Source organism: Chanos chanos, chromosome 9 (assembly GCF_902362185.1).
Source record: "Chanos chanos chromosome 9, fChaCha1.1, whole genome shotgun sequence".
NCBI classification, from domain to species: Eukaryota; Metazoa; Chordata; class Actinopteri; order Gonorynchiformes; family Chanidae; genus Chanos; species Chanos chanos.
Window position 1 is genome coordinate 37,969,301 of NC_044503.1, and position 19,901 is coordinate 37,989,201.

Consider the following 19,901-nt stretch of genomic DNA (forward strand, 5'->3'; position numbering starts at 1 on the left):
TTATAAAGCCTTTAATCATAGTTACCTATGTTTGATTGAAGTGGGTAAAGGTAAACAGTTACTGCAGTACTCAAGGTACAGTATTACTATAAACCCTAATGTAGAGTGACCAGTGTCCATTCTTTTATCTACAGATCACAAATGCTTGTTTATACTTTAAAAACAAGCTGGTGGACTCAGTCCTGACAGTGTGAGCTATTGAGACCTATTATATCAGTCAGGTCCTGATAGTGGACTATATCACACACAGTCCTGACAATACTGTAGGTGAAAACATTGTAAATGTGGTCTTTGAGCTGAATATTATTTTATAATAATGTCTGATTTTTCACATGCTCCCCAGTGATTCAAGATGCCAGCTGTTCCAGAGATCCTGCTGAGAACTCTGGAAGAGCTGGAGAGAGCAGAACTGGAGAGGTTTCAGTGGTACCTGACTACAGAGAATGTGCTGGAAGGCTTCTCTCACATCCCAAAGGCTCAGCTGGAGAATGCTGATGTACAGGACACAGTGGATAAGATGGTAGATGGATATGAACCAAGAGGTGCTGTGGAGATCACACTGCTCATTCTGAGGAGGATGAAGCAGAATAACCTGGCTAAGAAGTTAGAGAGTAAACCCAGAGAAGGTAATGCAGCTCACATGACATTTACAACACAAATGTTTATGCTAGGGGTGTCAAGGTTAAGGTGTTACCTTCTGTGAGTAAAGCAAATACGTAAAGCAGTTTTTGAACAATGTGGAAATATAAGTATGATTAATGGAGATGGAGCATGAGGCTTCAGCACATAACACACAGCAGTGTAGTGTTCTCTGAAACAGTCTCAGAGTTCATTTAATACAGGAAAAGTTACTGTGTGTTCTCTACTTAGTGTGTGCTCTCTATGGGGGCAGCCGTGGTCTAAAGGTTAGAGAACCGGGCTTGTGACTGGAGGGTTGCCAGTTCAATTACCAGGCCCAACATCCACGGCTGTGTGCCCTTGAGCAAGGCACTTAACCCCAATGCTCCCCGGGCGCTCACCAAGGAAGGCTGCCCACTGCTCTTGCATCTGGTGTGTGTGTTCACTACTGGTGTAGTGGATGGGTTAAATGCAGAGGACAAATTCACTGTTCACTGTGTGTGTGTGCAATCACAGAAACTTAACTTCAATGCATGATCAATGCTTCATCAAACACTGACCGCCTATAATTCACATTTTAATTCTTTTCTGGAGGCTTAATCATTGTTGTACTGGTCTGAACTGGAAAGCTTGATGATTCTAACCATGTGTAATGTTTGCGTCAATACTTGATATATAAACACATGTTTTTAAGTCAAGGCTTTTTAAGACATGACTGCATACTGCATCTTGGTTTGTAACTCACTCTCCTTCTGCACTTCATTAGACTCAACAAAACCTAACTATCAAGAGATCACAACCAAACTGAAGTCCCATCTGAAAAAGAAATATGAGCGCATTTTGCATGGAAATTCAAAGACAGGCCACACAAAGTTCCTGAAAGATATTTACACTGATCTCTACATAGCGGAATATGAGACTGGAGGAGTCATTCATGAACATGAGATTATGCAGGCTGAGGCATCAACTAGGAGATTTACCACAGAGGAAACTCCAATCACATGCAGTGACATTTTCAAAGTCCCATCTGATCCAAGTCGAAGAAACAGAAAAGTGCTGACTATGGGAATCGCTGGAGTGGGGAAAACTGTCTCAGTGAACAAATTCATACTGGACTGGACAGAGGAAAAGACCAACCAGGACATTGATTTTATTTTTCCACTCCCCTTTCGAGAGCTGAATTCAGTAAAAGATAAAGAATACAGTCTGATAGAGTTGCTTCATGAATATTTTGAAGATTCTGCTGAACTGAAGTCTCTTCCAGATGGTGATGGTAAAGTCATGTTCATTTTTGATGGACTTGATGAGTGTCGCTTTCCTCTTGACTTTACTGAGACAGAGAAATTGAAAAAGATTAATCAGAAAACATCACTGGGCACACTAATAACAAACCTAATCAAGGAAAATCTGCTTCCCTCTGCTCTCATCTGGATAACCTCCAGACCAGCAGCAGCCCATCAGATCCCTCGAAACTACATTCACCAAGTGACTGAAGTACGAGGATTCAGTGATGAACAAAAGGAAGAATACTTTAAGAAGTACAATGAAAAGGACCAGGATATGGCCAACAAAATGATCTCACACATAAAGAAATCAAGGAGCCTCCACATCATGTGTCACATACCAGTCTTCTGCTGGATATCAGCCACTGTGCTTCAGCCAATGCTAGCCAAAGATACCAGTAAAGAACTCCCTACAACTCTGACTGGGATGTATACACAGTTTTTGATTTTCCAAATAAATCAAATGAAAGAGAAAAAGGGGGCGAAGAAGATCAGTCAAATGAGAAAGCAAGATAAGGCTGAAAACATCATTGTGAAGCTTGGAAAGTTGGCCTTCCTTCAGCTGGAGAAGGGTAATCTGATATTCAATGAGGAAGACCTGAGAGAGTGTGGCACTGATGTTAGTGAGGGTTCAGTGTACTCAGGAGTGTGCACACAGATATTCAGTCAAGAGCAGGGAGTCTGTGAGACAGTGGTGTTCAGCTTTGTGCATCTGAGTGTTCAAGAATTCCTTGCTGCAGTCCATGTGTATCTCTCACATTGTAACAAGAAAAAGAATCTACTTCATCCAAGCACAGTTGCAAACAGAATTAAATGGCTGTTTAAGAGCACAGAAGCTTTCTACAAATCTGCTATAGACAAGGCCTTAGAGAGTGAGAATGGACACCTGGACCTTTTCCTCCGCTTCCTTCTTGGCCTCTCACTGGATTCCAATCAGCGACTCCTGAAAGAACTACTGCCACAAACAGCAATCAAACCACAGAGAGTGGAGAAAACAATCGACTACCTAAAGGCAAAACTAAATGAAAACATCTCATCAGAGAGGAGCATCAATCTCCTCTACTGTCTGAATGAACTGCAGGATGACTCCCTTGTGAATGAAATTCAAAGTTACTTGGGCTCAGGACGTCTCTCAACAGAGACACTATCATCTGCACAGTGGTCAGCTCTGGTCTTTGTCCTGCTGATGTCAGAAGAGACTCAAGAAAAGTTTGAGCTGAAGAAATACAGAGGATCAGATGAAGGGTTGAAGAGACTTCTGCCAGTACTGAAAAACACCAAACAGGCTCTGTAAGTATAAGAGTTTAGTGGTGCAGTTACTTTGGTTCATCATGTGTGCTCTAATCTACAGTGGCAGAACTTGCCCACTTGTTTCCTTCCAGAGAGAAGGACTGGCAGGACTGTACCAGAGGGCAAGGATTTGGCTGCTTATGTAACATCCAAATGAGAAATCTGTTTGTAGCCATGTGTGAGTTTTTCAGTGAAAGGCTAGTTAAACAGTGGGAAATATGGAAGATGATTTGTAAAATAAAACAATAGGATACAGATACTTTCTCCCCTCTCCTCTCCCTTTCCCTTTCTCCTAGTTTTTTCTTTTCTTTTCTTAATTTTATGTTGATTCATATGCAATATTTATGTGTTCATGTCTTTCCCCTTTAGTTAAAAGGTTATTTGAAACCTGTTTGCACTGATTAATTATATATATATATGTGTGTGTGTGTGTGTGTGTGTGTGTATATATACATATATAAATAAAGACTTGTAATAGAGTAATTAATAGACAGAGGAGTGTGTAACTTTAAAGCATTTTTTCATGAACTGTAATTATTTCTTTCTCTGTAGATCTACTGATTACATCCATCAGTAAAGTAAACATCTGCCTCTCTCTATCTCTCTCTCTCTCTCCCCAGACTTGCTGGTTGTAAACTCACTGAACAGTCCTGTTCATCTATAGGCTCAGTTCTACAGTCAGTAAACTGTCCCCTGAGAGAACTGGACCTGAGTAACAATGACCTTCAGGATTCAGGAGTGAAGCTTCTCTGTGTGGGACTGAAGAATCCACACTGTAAACTGGAGATACTGAGGTCAGTATTAGTCAGTAACTTGTGGAATGTGAACTTAAGAACAATCAGTCTGGTTTTATTAGGGTGACCATATGTCCTCTTTCTCCCAGATATGTCCTCTTTTTCGGACCATAAAAATGCGTCCCACCGAGATTTCTAAATCGCCAAAAATGTTCGGGATTTGGCTTTTGCTTTCCACAGTCATCATTCATTGTATGTGTATTCGCATTGCTTTGACCTTTTTCTTTAAGTCCCGCCCTCTCACCAATGGATGGTCATGTACAGTATCATGTCACAAACATTGGTTAAACTGCATCTCAATCATTACCGTTAACACCGCAGCAACAGCCAAGAGACCTTAAGAAAGCCGTAACACCACCAAAACTTGAATGGAGAGAAATAAGGTCATTCTGCCTCTGTTATTATGCCAGCAGTTATTTGCCTTATTAAAGACTGGCTGACTATGTATTGTGGCAGTTAAGTACAGATGCAGTTTCACATTGCATTGGCATGGTCAACCATCAGTCTTACATGTGCAACGACAGGAACCAAAAGTGACAGACTCTTAAATTTCCCCTGTAAGTTAGGAGGGAAATGCATTCCCCCTGCCACCCCCCTGCTCTCCTCTTTTTTAAAAACCAAAATATGGTCACCCTAGTTTTATTAAAGAACAGACGGGCAAATTTGATGCGTATATCAGTTACAAATTCATTTTTCTTCACCTGAAATGACTTTTGCCACGTGAAGACTTCCATTTGTCTGTGTATCAATTAAAATAGTTAAAGTAGCTTTAACTTTGTTAAGTAGCTAACTGTGGCAGATGGGTTTGTCACTCAAGAAGCTAACATTGCCAGAATTGTAACCTTATACAGTTATTTGCAGAATAATGACTTTCCTACTGATTCAGAATCAGTGTGGACATGGGTTGCTAAAAAATCTTAAACTGTTAAATTTTCTCCTCCGATGTCTTAAATCAATATTTTCTCACATCGATTCTCTTGTGTGCTTTCCTGTGTTGTCTGGATTAAAATGATCTCTTGTTATGTTGACTACTATGCTGAAATCTTGCTCTGTTGTCTTGCTGTGTCCCAGTGTGAGTCAGAAGACATGACAGGAGAGTTTTCAGAGAGGCAGAAAATATCAAAGCCGCTATATTAGTGGGTAGTTTCTTAAAAGTACAGGTTGTATATATTTTTCTATACTCCACAGGGAGTGTACATTTTTCTTACCTGTTCATAATTAACCATTGCTGCACTTATTAAACACAATTAATTTCATTTGCAGTCTAGTACTGACCTTTATAAACGGAACTGTATGTCCTTATACTAGAATTTGGATCCTTAATTATATAGTGTTTTGTGTGTGTGTGTGTGTGTATGTGTGCGTGTGTGTGTATGTGAGAGTTTGTGTGTTTGTGTTAGGTAGATTAGAGGTAGATTAGACTGACATTATGTTCTTGGCAGAGACATGTAGTGATGGAGTTTAATGAGGTAGATTAGACTGACATCATGTTTTTGACAGAGACATGTAGTGATGGAGTTTAATGAGGTAGATTAGACTGACATCATGTTTTTGACAGAGACATGTAGTGATGGAGTTTAATGAGGTAGATTAGACTGACATCATGTTTTTGACAGAGACATGTAGTGATGGAGTTTAATGAGGTAGATTAGACTGACATTATGTTTTTAACAGAGACATGTAGTGATGGAGTTTAATGAGGTAGATTAGACTGACATCATGTTTTTAACAGAGACATGTAGTGATGGAGTTTAATGAGGTAGATTAGACTGACATCATGTTTTTGACAGAGACATGTAGTGATGGAGTTTAATGAGGTAGATTAGACTGACATTATGTTTTTAACAGAGACATGTAGTGATGGAGTTTAATGAGGTAGATTAGACTGACATCATGTTTTTGACAGAGACATGTAGTGATGGAGTTTAATGAGGTAGATTAGACTGACATCATGTTTTTGACAGAGACATGTAGTGATGGAGTTTAATGAGGTAGATTAGACTGACATCATGTTTTTGACAGAGACATGTAGTGATGGAGTTTAATGAGGTAGATTAGACTGACATCATGTTTTTGACAGAGACATGTAGTGATGGAGTTTAATGAGGTAGATTAGATTGACATTATGTTTTTGACAGACATGTAGTGATGGAGTTTAATGAGGTAGATTAGATTGACATTATGTTTTTGACAGACATGTAGTGATGGAGTTTAATGAGGTAGATTAGACTGACATCATGTTTTTGACAGAGACATGTAGTGATGGAGTTTAATGAGGTAGATTAGACTGACATCATGTTTTTGACAGAGACATGTAGTGATGGAGTTTAATGAGGTAGATTAGACTGACATCATGTTTTTGACAGAGACATGTAGTGATGGAGTTTAATGAGGTAGATTAGACTGACATTATGTTTTTGACAGAGACATGTAGTGATGGAGTTTAATGAGGTAGATTAGACTGACATCATGTTTTTGACAGAGACATGTAGTGATGGAGTTTAATGAGGTAGATTAGACTGACATCATGTTTTTGACAGAGACATGTAGTGATGGAGTTTAATGAGGTAGATTAGACTGACATCATGTTTTTGACAGAGACATGTAGTGATGGAGTTTAATGAGGTAGATTAGATTGACATCATGTTTTTGACAGACATGTAGTGATGGAGTTTAATGAGGTAGATTAGACTGACATCATGTTTTTGACAGAGACATGTAGTGATGGAGTTTAATGAGGTAGATTAGACTGACATTATGTTTTTGACAGAGACATGTAGTGATGGAGTTTAATGAGGTAGATTAGACTGACATCATGTTTTTGACAGAGACATGTAGTGATGGAGTTTAATGAGGTAGATTAGACTGACATCATGTTTTTGACAGAGACATGTAGTGATGGAGTTTAATGAGGTAGATTAGATTGACATTATGTTTTTGACAGACATGTAGTGATGGAGTTTAATGAGGTAGATTAGACTGACATCATGTTTTTGACAGAGACATGTAGTGATGGAGTTTAATGAGGTAGATTAGACTGACATCATGTTTTTAACAGAGACATGTAGTGATGGAGTTTAATGAGGTAGATTAGACTGACATCATGTTTTTGACAGAGACATGTAGTGATGGAGTTTAATGAGGTAGATTAGACTGACATCATGTTTTTGACAGAGACATGTAGTGATGGAGTTTAATGAGGTAGATTAGACTGACATTATGTTTTTGACAGAGACATGTAGTGATGGAGTTTAATGAGGTAGATTAGACTGACATCATGTTTTTGACAGAGACATGTAGTGATGGAGTTTAATGAGGTAGATTAGACTGACATCATGTTTTTGACAGAGACATGTAGTGATGGAGTTTAATGAGGTAGATTAGACTGACATCATGTTTTTGACAGAGACATGTAGTGATGGAGTTTAATGAGGTAGATTAGATTGACATTATGTTTTTGACAGACATGTAGTGATGGAGTTTAATGAGGTAGATTAGACTGACATCATGTTTTTGACAGAGACATGTAGTGATGGAGTTTAATGAGGTAGATTAGACTGACATCATGTTTTTGACAGAGACATGTAGTGATGGAGTTTAATGAGGTAGATTAGACTGACATCATGTTTTTGACAGAGACATGTAGTGATGGAGTTTAATGAGGTAGATTAGACTGACATCATGTTTTTGACAGAGACATGTAGTGATGGAGTTTAATGAGGTAGATTAGATTGACATTATGTTTTTGACAGACATGTAGTGATGGAGTTTAATGAGGTAGATTAGACTGACATCATGTTTTTGACAGAGACATGTAGTGATGGAGTTTAATGAGGTAGATTAGACTGACATCATGTTTTTGACAGAGACATGTAGTGATGGAGTTTAATGAGGTAGATTAGACTGACATCATGTTTTTGACAGAGACATGTAGTGATGGAGTTTAATGAGGTAGATTAGATTGACATTATGTTTTTGACAGACATGTAGTGATGGAGTTTAATGAGGTAGATTAGACTGACATCATGTTTTTGACAGAGACATGTAGTGATGGAGTTTAATGAGGTAGATTAGACTGACATCATGTTTTTGACAGAGACATGTAGTGATGGAGTTTAATGAGGTAGATTAGACTGACATCATGTTTTTGACAGAGACATGTAGTGATGGAGTTTAATGAGGTAGACTGGGGCATGTGGTGGGAGGGGAAGGTCTTTCTCACTCATGGTTCTAATGGTAGTGATGGGGTTCATATCCTTTTTCCCAACAAACTTGATTCTAATGTTTGTTCTACACACTGGGTAGAAGAGAGGTGTATTGTTATAGTCACTGTAGGAATGAGGAGATGGAGATATCAGGTTATGAGAGAGAGACCACTCAGAGAGACTGACTTTACTTTATCTCATTCTGTGAGCATATGTCACGTGAGTGAATGAACCCTGATACACAATAAAACATTTGGGAAATGGTGGGAGCCATGGTCAGTGAAAGCACAGCAGTGGCCATAACGGTGTCTGGAAAAGAAAGGAATTACTGATCAAACAAAGTTCAAAATATACCTTAGAGAAGACACATTTAACTGTAAAAGATGTGACCTGTGACATGCTCCAAAGCAATGTCCATTTTATGGCAAATACTGTCCAAAGGAAAAATTATTTGTACAAAACAGTGTTTCTCCAAAGGGAAACAGAACAAGGGTCAAGGTGTGTGTATGATAGAAGAGACTGATGTTAGTGACATGTTCTTTGTGGGCATTGGTAACTCATGACAATTCTGAACAGACACACACTGACCAGTCTAATGTGAACAGTGTTAAAAAAGAATGAGTGGACGATGCCATTGCAAATAAATGGAGTTTTAATTCCACTCAAACTGGACGCTGGGACAAAGGGCAGTTTGATTAGTGAGAGTGATATCAGAGCAGTGAAAATAAAGCCTCACATTCACGGGAAGGCCGTACAGCTCAAGGCCTACAGTGGACAACACATGGAAACTAAGGGCACATACAGACTCAGAGTTAATGTAAAGCAGAGAGAACATCTCCTTATGTTTGTTGTGGTGTCAGATGTGTCCACAACCCTGTTCCCTCCACCCCTCCCCTTCCCCAGACAAATCAAAACAAACCAAAATTTCACTAACAACACCAGGGACTAAGTGGCCAAATACAGAGAAAAAAGAGTGGGAGAAAGAGACACAGATCCATCATGCAGATCTCCTTCAACATGGAAGCACTGATAAACCTAAAAGAAACACAGCACCGTTCTCGTCAGTGAGGCTTACGGACATTGGATCCACAGTCTCAAAGTAAAACCAGACAAGACAGAGAAGGGAGCTGAAGGTAGCAACTTACATAGCCTGTCACACAGCCATTAGTCCTGGGGGGGATTCCAGAAATTGGGTTTAGTGAGAATTCAGAGTTAGTTAGCTCAGAGTAAATAGTAAACCTCCTAATAGAGGAGCCCTCTGGCTTTATTCTAAACAAAGTCATAGGACTCTTCTATTATGAGGTTTATTACTTACTCTGAGTTGACCCTGTTGACCATCTCAGCAAATGAATTGGATCTACTTGTGACAGACAAATCAAAACTCACCGGACCAAATGCGCTGTGTTAATCCACCATGTAAATGCTCCATGCAAAGAACTGCAGAGGCCCAGTGCTCCTTCATTACTGATGATTCATTTATTCATTCCTCTTTTTTTGGCCATTTGCTTTTGTTCAACTTATGATCACTTATGTTTGTTTCTTTTGGACATTTCTTTGGTGTTTATTTCAGTTTAATCGTATGCAAGGGTTTTGTGGGAGAGAATTCTCAGCCTGGGCCAGATGTGACTGAGAATCCAGCCACACTGTTCGCCTTCTTAAAAAAAGACAGTCAAAGTTTTCAGAGTCTGATGCACTATACGTTTATTGCATAAACTCAGAGCAGCATACAAGAAACAGAGCCGGTCCTGGGAGTGACTAACTAACCGGTACACATCACCTATAGTTATACTAAAATCATATGATATATCAAGGATTATCCAATGGTTGTCAAGACAGTCATTAGAGGACTTCCCATCTTCTCTTCTTTACCTATCTTGCTAGACACCGTCATTTCCTAATGATATAATCAGGAACTGACATCTTGACCCAGGCCAAACTAAAAAAATAACTGAGAATACTGTCTCACATCAGCACCTGTATTGATAAATAAACAAATAAACGAATGCTTGTTAGAGAATTCAAAGAATAAATGAGAGCACTCTTTCATCTTGTCCTAGTGCCCTTGGCTATATTCCAACACAGTCAGACTTCTCATCTTCTCCAAAAAAGGCTCACACCATGTAACCTTGAATGTTTGACCATCGGCACTCTCTGCACAGAGACAAACTCAATGACCTTTCTATTCCTCCATTTACAGATCACATCTTTATAAAAGAATTTCATACATTTACTTTAATATAAATTATTATATTGTTATAAATTCTTAATGCAAAAGAATTATTGATAAAGAAAAATGATTATGTTGATTAACTCACACAAAATGATTACATAACTGTTACAATGTTTTCATAAACCAAAGAAACCTCTCCAACAGTTTGTTCTTGCACACTTTAACTTTATTATACGGAATAACTCGCTCTGATGCCTCAAAGGAAAGGGGATGTAGTGATATAAAATGATCCAGTTGTGTAGTGACGTATCAAACCCACTAGATGGCGGTAGTCTGTGTTTTAGAATAGCCGAGTGACGTTTTGAGTGGCTACTTTACGGCGCTTTGATTAGTAGAGCGGCAGTTTTAACTGAAATGTGAAGAGTAACCTCTTGTCACGAGCCTGTAATAAAAAGAATGATTAATTCAAACGGTTCATGCATTTAACGTTAATGAACATCATAGTGACCCACGCTCATCGAGTGTATAGGAAATCCGGGATTCTTCGTACACCTGTCTCGTTTGCGCTTATGTAAAGTAAGTTTCTTGTTATTTTTATATATTTGTGGAATAACTGTCAGAGCAATGTTAGTTATAGGAATGCAAAAAATTCTCTCTCTCTCTCTCTCTCTCTCTCTCTCTGTGGACCTGCACTGGAAGTCGAGTCATTCAGAAAAAAATGAATTATTTGTGTAATTTCTGACATACTCAGCAGAATGTATTTGGTTGTTTTTGTATCGTACAAGCAGAACCCCGTTTGAAAGGTTATGAATACGCCACAGTAGGGCTTTCTACAGGTCAGTGTGATCACTTTGAACCAGCGAGAGAAGCTGTCAGATCTCGGGTCTTTTTGCTGTATTTATCACTGGGCTCGTTGATGTCGAAGAGATTTTACTTGCACACCTGATCAGTCTCTTATTATATAAGCAGAATTTATGAAATTTCATAGAGGACTTTGCAGTCGGTTTCTAAGGCTTTTTTTAAGCCGTCGTTTTTTAAGCAACCAAAGCCAGTGGGAAACCGAGAGACTTGCTAACGGCCGGAGAGCGAGGGGTGAATTTTCTGAGGTCAAATTTGAGAGAGACCGACGAGCGTCGAGTGTCTGGGAAATGTCGGATTCTCTGTGTCTTTCCTCTTTACCTTCGTGTACAAAGTAAGTTTTGTGTTCTTTTTAAATACCTGTGGAAAACCGCCAGTGAAATGTTTAACGTATTTATTCAGACGGGTTTTGAATGAATAAGATATTGTAATTAGTCTCTGAATACCGTTATTTACACACGCTGTTAGCCTCAGTGCAGTGGCAACGGTCACAGAGTTGAAAAGTTTCTCTTCGATTTGACGGCAAATAACTCAACATTTAGGATAACATTTTCAACGGTAAATGAAAATTCTTTCAGTTTCTGTGGTAAATTTGAGTTTCTTCTCCTACAAGTAACCATACTTGTCATCGAATTCACCAACTGTGCTTTTGATCTTTACATGTTTAATGAGTTGGCCAGTAAACAGGGTGTCTGTCTCGCTTTTGTTCTGTGTGGAACATGACTAGTCCTTTTAATATGAACTTGACTGACAGTTTTATAAGCGTTGTCCTTTTTGATCTCTTATTTCTTATTTAAATTTTCAGTAATCTCTCCAGTTTTAAATTTACAGTTAATTACAATTTACTCTCATCCCAAAAATATCACACTGTGTGTTTGAGCAATTTAAGCAAAATTTTCACATTTAACACCTTTTTGTCAAACTCTATCAGTACAATTTTTAATTCTTAAATGAGTGAATGCTAATGTTCTCTGTCTTTCTCTCCCTCTCTCTCTCTCTCTCTCTCTCTCTCTCTCTCTCTCTCTCTCTCTCCAGACTTGCTGGTTGTAAACTCACTGAACAGTCCTGTTCATCTATAGCCTCAGTTCTACAGTCTGTAAACTGTCCCCTGAGAGAACTGGACCTGAGTACCAATGACCTTCAGGATTCAGGAGTGAAGTTTCTCTGTGTGGGACTGAAGAATCCACACTGTAAACTGGAGATACTGAGGTCAGTATGCAGTATTTACAATGACTGTGTTCACATTAAAATAAGACCAGGTTGATGTATAGTGTGGTTATTAAAGCACTGTTGTGTGTGAAACACACTGATCATAAAAGTAGATGAAACTCCCCCAGTATCTGAACAGCTAATGTTAGTGACTGGTCTGTGAGTCTAGTTAATGTGATAGTTTAGCAAAGTCAACATTTATGGTAAAACAGTGGAACCTTTACAATGAATCACACTTCACAAACCAGATGACAAGTTGATATTTTATGCCTGTCTATCTCCTCCTCTCTCTCTCTCTCTCTCTCTCTCTCTCTCTCTCTCCAGACTTGCTCTCTGTAAACTCACTGAACAGTCCTGTTCATCTATAGCCTCAGTTCTACAGTCAGTAAACTGTCCCCTGAGAGAACTGGACCTGAGTAACAATGACCTTCAGGATTCAGGAGTGAACTTTCTCTGTGTGGGACTGAAGAATCCTCACTGTAAACTGGAGATACTGAGGTCAGTATTAGTCAGGAATGTAAATACAGTGTTTAAAATGAGTGTGTTCACATTAAAATGAGACTAGGTTGATGTATAGTATGGTTATTAAAGTACTGTTGTGTGTGAAACACACTGATCATACAAGTAGATGAATCTCCCCCAGTATCTGTACAGCTAATGTTAGTGACTGGTCTGTGAGTTTAGTTAATGTGATAGTTTAACAAAGTCAACATTTATGGTAAAACAGTGGAACCTTTACAATGAATCACACTTCACAAACCAGATGACAAGTTGATATTTTATGTCTGTCTATCTCCTCCTCTCTCTCTCTCTCTCTCTCTCTCTCTCTCCAGACTTGCTCTCTGTAAACTCACTGAACAGTCCTGTTCATCTATAGCCTCAGATCTACAGTCAGTAAACTGTCCCCTGAGAGAACTGGACCTGAGTAACAATGGCCTTCAGGATTCAGGAGTGAACTTTCTCTGTGTGGGACTGAAGGATCCACACTGTAAACTGGAGATACTGAGGTCAGTATTAGTCAGGAACGTAAATACAGTGTTTAAAATGAGTGTGCTCACATTAAAATGTGACCAAGTTTATGTATAATATGATTATTAAAGTACTGTTGTGTGAGAAACATACTTATCAGAAAAGTAGATGAATTTCCCCCAGTTTCTGTACAACTAATGTTAGTAACTGGTCTGTGAGTTTAGTTAATGTGATAGTTTAACAAAATCAACATTTATGGTAAAACAGAGTGGAACCTTTACAATGAATCACACTTCACAAACCAGATGAGTTGATATTTTATCTCTGTCTGTATGTATGTTTCTCTCTCTCTCTCTCTCTCTCTCTCTCTCTGTCTCTTTCTCTCTCTCTCTCTCTCTCTCTCTCTCTCTCTCTCTGTAGGTTGTCTGGTTGTTTAGTGACAGATGAAGGTTGTTCTTCTCTGGCTTCAGCTCTGAGTTCAAACCCCTCACACCTGAGAGAACTGGATCTGAGCTACAATCACCCAGGAGACTCAGGAGTGAAGCGTCTCTCCACACAGATGAATCAACACTGTCGACTTAAGTCAGTACAGTGTGTGTGTGTTTTTTGTGTGTGTGTGTGTCTGTGTTAGTGTGTGTGTGTGTTTGTGAGTGAGACTCATCCACTGTCTGTTGCTCTTGTAGTGTGGACCATGGAGGAAAATTCAGGATCAAACCAGGATTAAGAAAATGTGAGTACACACACACACACACAGACAACACACACACTGAGTTTGGTTTACCCATGGAAAAGAGACCATTTATCTAAATTCCTAAAAAAAAAAACCTTTTGTTTATCTTCTCCATTTAATGAAAAAAGAGAGATAATAATATGAGATAAAATATGACTTTTACTTAATTTTGTAAATTTTGTATATAATTTTATTGTGCGTGAACAAAAGAAAGACAGAAAGTGAGTGAATAAAATAGGTAAAGTGGAAAACTGGTCAGAAACGGGTTCAAGTCACGAGAGGGAAACACACTGGGTCAAGGGTCAAACAACAGTAACACACACATCAACTATAACACACTCAGACTCCTTATAGTAACATAATATAATAATAATATAATACTGAGATTTAAATAAAATAAATATGATATTTAATAATGTAATACTAATGATATAATAATTCCATTTAGTATAAAACACACACACACACACAGAGTTGAGAGTGTGTGATGTGTTTTCTCCTCTAATTTCTCTTCTTCTCTGTAGATGTCTGTGATCTCACACTGGACCCAAACACAGCACACACACACCTCTCTCTGTCTGAGGGGAACAGAAAGGTGACATGGGTGAGAGAGAATCAGTCGTATCCTGATCATCCAGAGAGATTTGATAAGTGTTATCAGGTCATGTGTAGAGAGAGTCTGACTGGACGCTGTTACTGGGAGACTGAGTGGAGTGGAGATAATGGTGTTGAAATATCAGTGACATATAAAGGAATCAGGAGGAAAGGAGGGAGTGTTGACTGTGTGTTTGGACTCAATGAAAAGTCCTGGAGTCTGGGGTTTTATGGTTACAGTTACTCTGCCCGTCACAATAAACAGGTCACTGTCATACCTCACCACCCCTCACACACACACAGAGTAGGAGTGTATCTGGACTGGTCGTCTGGAACTGTGTCCTTCTACAGCGTCTCCTCTGACACACACACACTCACACACTTACACACATTCCACTGCACATTCACTGAACCCCTCTATGCAGGGTTTACTGTTTCTTTTTTATCCTCAGTGTCTCTGTGTCAGATAAAATAAATAAACACACACTATGACATACACACACACACACACACACATTCTTTTTCTCTTTTTCACATGAACACACACAATGTTCATATGTATCATTTACATTTATTTACACTTCAACACACACACACAAATGTGTCAGAGTTTTAATGATGTTTCAGAAATGTGTGATTGTAATAATAAACAATTATTCATTCATTTACAAAATTTTGTAGAGATTTGTTTGCTTGTTTTTTTTTTCAGAGATTCTTGTGCATTTACTTTTAAATTCTTGTTTATTTGTTTTTATTTTGTTACAAACACACTGTGAACATGCACATGTCAGAGAGAAAGACAAAAATAAAATATCATTGCATATAAAAACATTGAAATTGATACTGAACACACACACTCTCTCGCTCTCTCTCTCTCTCTCTCTCTCTTTCTCTCTCTCTATCACACACAGACACACATTCTCTCTCCCTCACACACACACACACTCTCTCTCACTCTTTCTCTCTCTCTCTCACACACACACACACACCCTCTCTCTCACACACACAGATTCACTCTCTCTCTCTCTCACTCTCTCTCTCTCTCACATACGGACACACACTCTCTGTCTCACACGTGCACTCTCTCTCTCTCTCTCTCTCTCTCTCAAACACACACACACACACACACACTCTCTTTCTCTCTCTACACAAATACACACTCTCTTTCTCTCTCTCTATCTCTCTCTTGCACACACACAAACACTCTCTCTCTCTTTCTCTCTCACACACACACACACACAGACATGCACTCTCTCTCTCTCTTTCTCTCTCTCACACACAGTCTCTCGCTCTGTTTCACAAATACACACTCTCTCTTTCGCTCGCTCTCTCTCTCTCTCTCTCTCTCACACACACACTCTCTTTCTCTCTCTCACGTACACACAAACACACTCTCTCTCTCCCTTTCTCTCTCTCTCACACAAACACAGACACATTCTCCCTCTCTCTCTCTCTCTCTCTCTCTCTCTGTCCCTCTCACACACACAAACACTCTCTCTTCTCTCCCTTTCTCTCTCTATTTCTCTCACACACACACACACGCTCTCTCTCTCTCTTTCTCTCTCTCTCCCCCTCATACACACACACACTCTCACACTCTCTTTATCTCTTTCTCTCTCATACACACACACACACAAATACTCTCTCTCTCTTTCTTTCTCTCATACACTCACACTCTCCCCTCTCTCTCTCTCTCTGTGTCTCTCTCTCTTTTTCACTCTCTCTTTTTTTCTCTCACTCTTTTTTTCTCTCACTCACGCTTTTGCACATTTCATTTTTTTCTCTCGGCCAAAACAAGACGGGTGAATCACTGATTATCACACACAGAACCCTGACAATGCAAAGTTTAACAAACTTCTCACATCTCCCAGTATTTGTGGTTTAATAACTTGGGATTAAGTGTTATAATATTGTATATTTGCCTTGTTTTACAGCATGTAGAAAAACCATTATTTTTTTTCTTTATAGTCAATCTCTTTCCACCTCTTTCTAGATTATACATGGGACACGTGATTTCCCATAAATTCAGTCAGTCTTTTTGGCTCCCTCTACTGGTCATGTGGTTCAATTTCCAATTCTCCAACTATGCTTCACAGAACCCTGTTTCATTTTTGTACTTCCTATACAGGATGAAGTGAAACATGCTTTAGGGTTCTCCACTGCTGAGATCACAAAACTGCAAAATCTCATTATGACACAAACTGAAAAATAAGGTGAGACAGTTTTATGTTAACTTGTGACTCACACTTACTTGTGATTAAATGTTTACGTTTAAAATCATTATTTATCACCACAGAGCTGATTAATCTTGGGGTTTGTGAATGTGTTTAATATTGACAGGAGAAATCCAGACTCTTCTCAGCTCAAATCTCTGCTCAGTTTGAGGAGATGCATCAGTTCCTGAGAAAGAAAGAGGAGGAGGTGAAGAAACAGCTGGAGGAGGAGGAGGAGAGGAAAACAGTGAAACTTATGGAGGAAAAAAAGAGTGTGATAGAGAGTTTACTTAAAGACAGGAGGAAGAATGAAGACATAGTGAAATCTCCTCCAGACATTCATCAGTCTGACGAATGTTTTTACAGGTTTGATCATCTATTACTGTTCTCATCACTGACACTGTATTAGTCTAAATGTGATCAGAGTAATGATATACTTTAATAATCGCACAAGTCTTTTATCTCTCTCTCTCTCTCTCCCACACTCTGTGTGTGCGCATGTGTGTGTGTGTGTGTGTGTTAACAGTGGTGGATGGATAAAGGGCACTCTGTAACAGAGGAACTGAAGCAAACCCAGCAAACACCAGAATAGTACGTATCATCAAACTTCAGAGCTGAACATTCTAGAAAAGTTATCAATTTCATTTTGTTAAATGAATTTAAGGGTAAGAGGTTTTAGTACAAACAAACATACATGACAAGAAAAAAACATTTTAAGCTATACACACACGCAAACACACACACGGACATTTTTCAGAGAATCAGCCTCCTCCTCTCTGGAACCACACGAGACCCAGAGTGACAACGATTCACAGGTTTGATCATCTATTAAGTTTCAAGTTTCAATTTTATTTAGAGCCCAATATCACTGTTTACAGTCTCAAAGGGGTTTACAGGCCACAATAGTCAAAATGTATGTGTATGTGCGTTTGTGTGTGTGTATGTTTATGTGTGTGCATGTGTGTGTGTGCATGTGGGTGTGTGCCTTTGTTTGTGTGTATGTGTGTGTGTGTGTGTGTGTGTGTGTCTGTGGACAGTTGTCCATGGATGATGAAGAGTCTGCACTAGAGGAACTGGAGAACACCCATGAAAGATCAGAGGAAGTTTGATCACACACAGATCAAAACATTATAGAAAAGTTATCAATTTCATTTTGTTGAGTGAACTGGGGTGGGGGGGGGAGAGGTGCCAACACATACATGTGAAAGTTTTATCATATATCTATATATACAGCATCACATTTATGAGAATTAGAATCTGTGTGATCACACACACTGTGAATAGTGAGTAGTGAACTGAACCCATCCCATAGACAGCAGTGAGAACACATGAGGAGCAGTGGGCAGTGGGCAGCATGCCCTGGGATAAGTGCTGTGGGTGTGGAAGGGGAATAGAGCTGTTTGCCCATTCCCCCACCCACATTTCATCCTGCGAGTCCCGGGGTTTGAAACAGCAACCCTACGGTCTCAAGCCTGCTTCCTTAGCCATTAAAACATGGCTGCCCCTGTGGCCTAACGCTTAATATATGTGCAGTTCCATTTATGTATTCAGAGTAACATTTATATAGTCAGGAATTACATTTATGTATTCAGAGTTACATTTATATATTCAAGAATTGTATTTATATATTTGGGTTTATGTTGATATATTTCCTGTTTGGCCCTCATATATATATATATAAGTTTCAAGTTTATTTAGAGCCCAATATCACTGTTTACAGTCTCAAGGGGCTTTACAGGCCACAACAGTCAAATCAAAATATGACGGCACCCCCTGACTTAATCCTCATGGCGGGCAAGAAAAAACTCCCCAAAAACCCAAGAGGGAAATGGGAAAATGGGAGAAATCTTGAGGAGGACCACAGAGAGAGGAGACCCCTCCTTGGTCAGACAGGTGTGCAATAGGTGCCGACCACGTGGGCAGTTACAGCTGAAAATAAATTGGGGCATGAACAAAGGGGATGGTGATGTAGACAGGAGGCTGACGGGGGATGGAAGATGATTACACCAGGATGGATCAGTCCACAGGGCGGGAGGAGTCAGGATCACTGGTGTCTCAGGAGTAGCATGTGTGGCTCGACAGAGAGAGAGAGAGAGAGAGAGAGAGAGAGAGAGAGAGAGAGAGAGAGAGAGGGACATTGTTAGATGTTCATTTCCACATAATGGTTGAGGTAAATATACATCGTGTGCCGAGTGCAGGCAGGGACTCCAGCAAGACTAACTAGTACAGCATAGCTAAAAGGGAGAGCTAGAAGGTAATATGGACATGATGGCACTCTGGGACACAAGGCGCCACCCACTCCACAGTCAACAAACCTGAGTGAACATGTTAAAGTGGGGGGGCGACAGCATCCAAACATCCCAGTTCACCAAACAATCTATGCCCGAGAACCCTCCAGATCTGCTCCTTTGCCTAGTAAAGAGCTATTAGCAAAAGGCTTGGCTAAACAGATAAGTTTTCAGCCTTGACTTAAACATAGAGACTGTGTCTGAGTCTCGAACATTAATTGGGAGGCTATTCCATAACTGTGGGGCTCTGTAAGAGAAGGCTCTGCCCCCTGCTGTAGCCATCATAACTCGAGGTACCAACAAATAGCCTGCACCTTTTGATCTAAGTAGGCGTGGTGGATCATAAAAGACCAGGAGTTCGCGCAGGTACTGTGGCGCAAGACCATTTAATGCTCTATATGTTAATAGTAAGATTTTATAATCAATACGAGATTTGACTGGGAGCCAGTGTAGTGTGGATAAGATAGGGGTGATGTGATCATATTTTTTGGTTCTAGTAAGAACTCTGGCTGCTGCATTCTGAACTAACTGTAGCTTATTTATACACCTAGTAGAGCATCCAGACAGTAAGGCATTACAGTAGTCTAATCTAGAGGTAATGAAAGCATGAACCAATTTTTCAGCATCTTGAAATGACAATGCATTTCTTATCTTGTTAATATTTCTAAGATGAAAGAAGG

General features: G+C 39.5%; 1 protein-coding gene across 1 annotated transcript; it reads left to right on the forward strand.

Annotated features, from left to right (window-relative positions):
* Nucleotides 1-352: 352 nt before the first annotated feature.
* Nucleotides 353-3,195, forward strand: LOC115820976 (protein NLRC3-like). Its single transcript, XM_030784706.1, has 2 exons — nt 353-640; nt 1,387-3,195. Exons 1-2 carry the CDS (start codon nt 353-355, stop codon nt 3,193-3,195), a joined length of 2,097 nt encoding a protein of 698 aa, XP_030640566.1.
* Nucleotides 3,196-19,901: the final 16,706 nt, after the last annotated feature.

Excerpts from the sequence above, each read along its gene's own strand:
- LOC115820976 (XM_030784706.1), top strand. The coding sequence starts at position 353 with ATGCCAGCTGTTCCAGAGATCCTGCTGAGAACTCTGGAAGAGCTGGAG. Across the intron at positions 641-1,386 it reads GAGAAGGTAATGCAGCTCAC|TCAACAAAACCTAACTATCA; the intron begins ATGACATTTACA and ends ACTTCATTAGAC.